Raw genomic sequence first — 3865 nt, forward strand, 5'->3', positions numbered from 1 at the left:
GGGAGGACTACGAGGTGCTGTGCCACCGTTGCCCCGACGACGACATTTGGGGCGAAGCAGCTGCTCAAGCAAGGGCGAATGTCACGCCTGAAGTTCAGATACCTTTTTTTTTTGAGACAATGAAGTTCAGATATCTGAACCTGAACTTGCAGCGGACTGAAAGTGCAGCAGCGCAGTTGGGCCTCAGGCCATGTAACCGGTCGAGGGCCCAAGTGGGCAGGTGGCACTTATGACACTGTTAATCGGCATCGATGAGAAGAATTGAGAAACTCCCTCGCCATCGGGCCACTAGTCTGCTCGGCTCCTCCCAGCGATTCCCCGTGGTCCTCGCCGGCGGCGGCTCCTCCCAGCGGTTCCCCGTCGTCCTCGACGGCGGCGGCTAGGTCAGTCCTCTGTCTCTCTCTCGCTCACCCAATTTGCCCGGGCCGGCGATCTAGGGTTAGGGTTACCAGCTCGACGCGCCGCCCCGCCATGATGCAGGTGCTGCTGTTCGCCGCCGCCGGCCCCGCGTGCTCGTGCGCTGCCTTCGCTCTGTCATGCCGCTGCTTCTCCTTCTTGCCGGCCCGTACCGCTGCTTTTCGTGGCCATTTTGTGTGCTCCTGCTACGGCTGCTTACTCCGCTTCTGTGTCGTGCAGGGACTGAGCGTCCTGCGTCGTTCCTTCTGCCTGCTAGGACGAGCAGGGGATCGAATTAACCACATGCCGTTCGCCGGAGCCATCGCCATCGCCGTCCTCTTGCTTGTCCCCTGTGCCAAGGCCACGTCGGGGGGCCTCATGATCGAGCAGATCTTGTCTGACAAGGGGTGTGGTGCCTTCGCCGGCCTCGTTGCCACCACGGCCGGCGTGGGCGAGGTGTTCCGTTCCTTTTTAGAGAAGGAGGCTGAAACCCCCGACGTGTTCGACGTGTTCGGTGAGAAGAGGGCCCGCAATGCGGGGCTCACCATTTTCTGCCCAGACGACGAGGCGGTGGCGGCATTCACTCCGAGATTCAACAAGCTCAGCGACTACGCGCAGGTCGCCCTTCTTCTGTACCATGGAGTGCCGTCGCGTCGCTCCGAGGAGGCGCTCAGGTTGATCAACGGGGAGGAGGTGCCGACGCTTGATAAGGGGCCCTTGCCGGGCTCCAGAAGCATGCTCACCATCGATGTCTACGAAGATATCGTGGTACTTTCTTCGCCGTTGCCGTCGCCGTCGGTTGCTGCTGTCACCGAGATGGTCGTCGACCACGACCGCCTGGCTGTCTACATCATCGACGACGTGATGATTCCGAGAGAGCCAGAGATTGGATTCCCAGCCTTGCTTCTTTTCTTTGGGCTCCTGGCGTTGTGAGTCTTCATCTCCTTCTCTATGCTTAGTTTGTTACCTCTTGTCGTGCTCTAGATGCTAATAATTGTAGTACTTTCTATTGAAGTCATGCTCGAGCCAACTCATCCAAAAGTCCAAACTGACGGAGAGAGACAAACAATAATTTCAACACTTTCTATCACTTGTCTGAATTTATCTGTGCGTGGCTCGGGCTGCTTAGATCATACTATAGTACATAACATTTTGTGACTTGGGGATGTGCTTACCAAATTTACCTACGTTTTTTTCTTGTCATATGACATATCTGCCATATAATCAGGCCACATGCTGCCAACTGATTATTAGGGAGATGCCTTGAGTTTATTCTGCAACATAACCATCTTTTGCATGTAGCAGGTGTAAATATATAGCGACAGTGATTCCTAGTCTTACTGCTTGATTACACACGTACCATACGTGATAGCTTACAAGTATTTATGCATCTGCAAATTAAACGTCGGGATGGGTGATGCTTACATGGGTGTTTGAATTGCTTCTGGTGTTTCCAAATCTTACTTATATACACTAACTGTATCTATCTCTCCCCTGCAGGGCAGCGCTGGTGCTCGCGCAGGTATTATTGATCTTCGGTGACGTCTGAGAAGATCGTTTCGTGTCAAGATCGCTACTACCTATGTTGTGGCTCCATATATAAGCGACAAGGACCTTAGTTCATGATTGTTTCATTTACATCAGCTGGCCTAATGTTAACTACTTCTGCATCGACATTATCCTGCTCTGCGTCATACTTGGTATTGCTGCCTACCTTTACAAGCAAGTAATTTCTCTGCCAAGAAACTTCAGCTTGCAAGTTTAAGTAGCTTGAGTTTGGACCAGCTGCTGAATGAAAATCTACCTCATATTTCTTTACACGCCTGCTTGATTGTTACCACATTCATAGTGCAAATCTAATCGTTTTGCTCCATGCTGTTTTTATTGTGTCGCAGTGTGCTTAAGAAGTGAGTGAGGTGCAACGGTGTGCTCATGCGTGGTCGGTAGTGATCTTGCATTGGATTCCCTACTTGTCATGTCCTGCTGTGATGGGTTTCAAGTAATTCCTTTCGTCTCATCTGTGTAATATCATGGTGGTCTTAGATTATTATGCTGGTTGAAGAAGTGATGATTATATGTGTGTTGACCTGATTGATGTCTGATTGTATGTATATTTCGAGTAAATTGCTTAGTAAGAGTACAAACATCATTCTTTTGTTCGAAACCTGGCCATGTATATGTTGCGTTCCCTGGGGCCTTTCTTTGATTGGCCCAAAGAACTCACAGGTCACAATTAGCCCCCCGCGTGTTGGCTCGACCGGCATGGATACAAAATCCAAAGGCTAGTCATGCGTTTCTTCCAACAAAAATACGTATCATTGTTGCATTATACTATGACTAGAACAATGCCCGTGTCCGTGTGTTGCTACGGGCAGAAGGTGATAAATTCGATGATCCCGTTACATGAGCGCTTAAGTTTCTCTCTCATATTCCACCTTTTCATCGACCACTGTGTTTCTCTAGCAGACTTAAGTTTTAACGATCAAATGTTTTCTATGACCAATTCTTCCAGTATGGGCAGCTTTGGTGTAAAGTGGAGTTGTTGAAGATGATGATTTAAGCATAAGATTAGAACCTAATTGCATTGGAAAGAAAGGGTTTTAGGATCTTATATGCCCAGTGGGAGCTGCCGAGTCAATGGAGGAAAATGGACTTCCTCGTCTCATCCGGATCCACGCCGCCACCGTCACACCACAGACCACACACCCTTCTCCCTCTCTTCCTCGATCTTCTGGACACGGTCGGCGGCTGCTGTTAGACGCGGCTGCGCCGTCGCCGCAGCTTCTGGTTCCCTTTGCCATAATGCCATTGCTGGCACCTGCCCCTCCTTGGTTGTCCCAATCGAAATCGACAAGATCGCGCGGCACCAATGAGAGGAAGGACAAGCCACTGTCGGTGTCGTGCTTTGCTGCTCGTCATCTGTCACGGATTTTCCAAGGTAGGAGAAGATGGGGCACGTATTGTACCTCCCCCAACTCCTTCCGATACGCTGGTCTCAAGAGGAATAAGAGCAGCAGAGATTACATTTTTCCTGCTAATTTTTTCCATCGGATATATGCCTAATATGTGCGCTTCTGTTTCTGCAGGTCTCGTGCCTCGATTTGATTTCCTACATGAGGAAGTGTACAGCCGTGATTGTTGCAGGTGTTTGCACATTTCAAAATGGATTGGTTGGTAGGTGCTAGTGCTCTTTTCCACCGCTGTAGATCGTTACACAATTTTTCTTTCTTTCTGAATTGCAGTAGATAGATGAGTAGAATAGGTACGGCGCTTGTACTGTTTATTAGTTCCGACTTAAGGAATGAGAAATGGGTGACCGAAATTTAGATGCACACATCCTATCCTAGAAGCAGAGGAACTGATAGCACCTTAAACACCTTGCATTGCAGCCTTGCAGGGCTGTGACGGCTTGGTTCTCATTGAGTCGATGGTAAACAGTACGGCGGAGAAGGGTGCGATGCCAAACAAC

The 3865-nt window shown here is 49.8% G+C and overlaps 1 protein-coding gene across 3 annotated transcripts; it reads left to right on the forward strand.

Moving 5' to 3' along the window:
• The first annotated feature begins 249 nt into the window (after positions 1–249).
• On the forward strand, positions 250–2560 carry LOC109787182 (fasciclin-like arabinogalactan protein 2). 3 transcript variants are annotated; one of them, XM_020345738.4, is made up of 4 exons: positions 250–383; positions 637–1325; positions 1897–2122; positions 2292–2560. In XM_020345738.4, exons 2-3 carry the CDS (start codon positions 700–702, stop codon positions 1943–1945), a joined length of 675 nt encoding a protein of 224 aa, XP_020201327.1. In that variant the 5' UTR covers positions 250–383; positions 637–699; the 3' UTR covers positions 1946–2122; positions 2292–2560. The 3 variants fall into 3 exon arrangements, with proteins under 3 accessions (XP_020201327.1, XP_073357490.1, XP_020201325.1); XM_073501389.1 differs by having other exon boundaries at positions 1897–2118; XM_020345736.4 differs by having other exon boundaries at positions 1897–2096.
• The last annotated feature ends 1305 nt before the right edge of the window (positions 2561–3865 follow it).

Source organism: Aegilops tauschii, chromosome 1, assembly GCF_002575655.3.
Source record: "Aegilops tauschii subsp. strangulata cultivar AL8/78 chromosome 1, Aet v6.0, whole genome shotgun sequence".
NCBI classification, from domain to species: Eukaryota; Viridiplantae; Streptophyta; class Magnoliopsida; order Poales; family Poaceae; genus Aegilops; species Aegilops tauschii.

Bases quoted from the DNA above. Each gene is read 5' to 3' on its own strand.
- LOC109787182 (XM_020345738.4), top strand. From the start codon at position 700: ATGCCGTTCGCCGGAGCCATCGCCATCGCCGTCCTCTTGCTTGTCCCC. The intron at 1,326-1,896 runs GTGAGTCTTCAT...TCTCCCCTGCAG, and splicing joins TTCTTTGGGCTCCTGGCGTT to GGCAGCGCTGGTGCTCGCGC.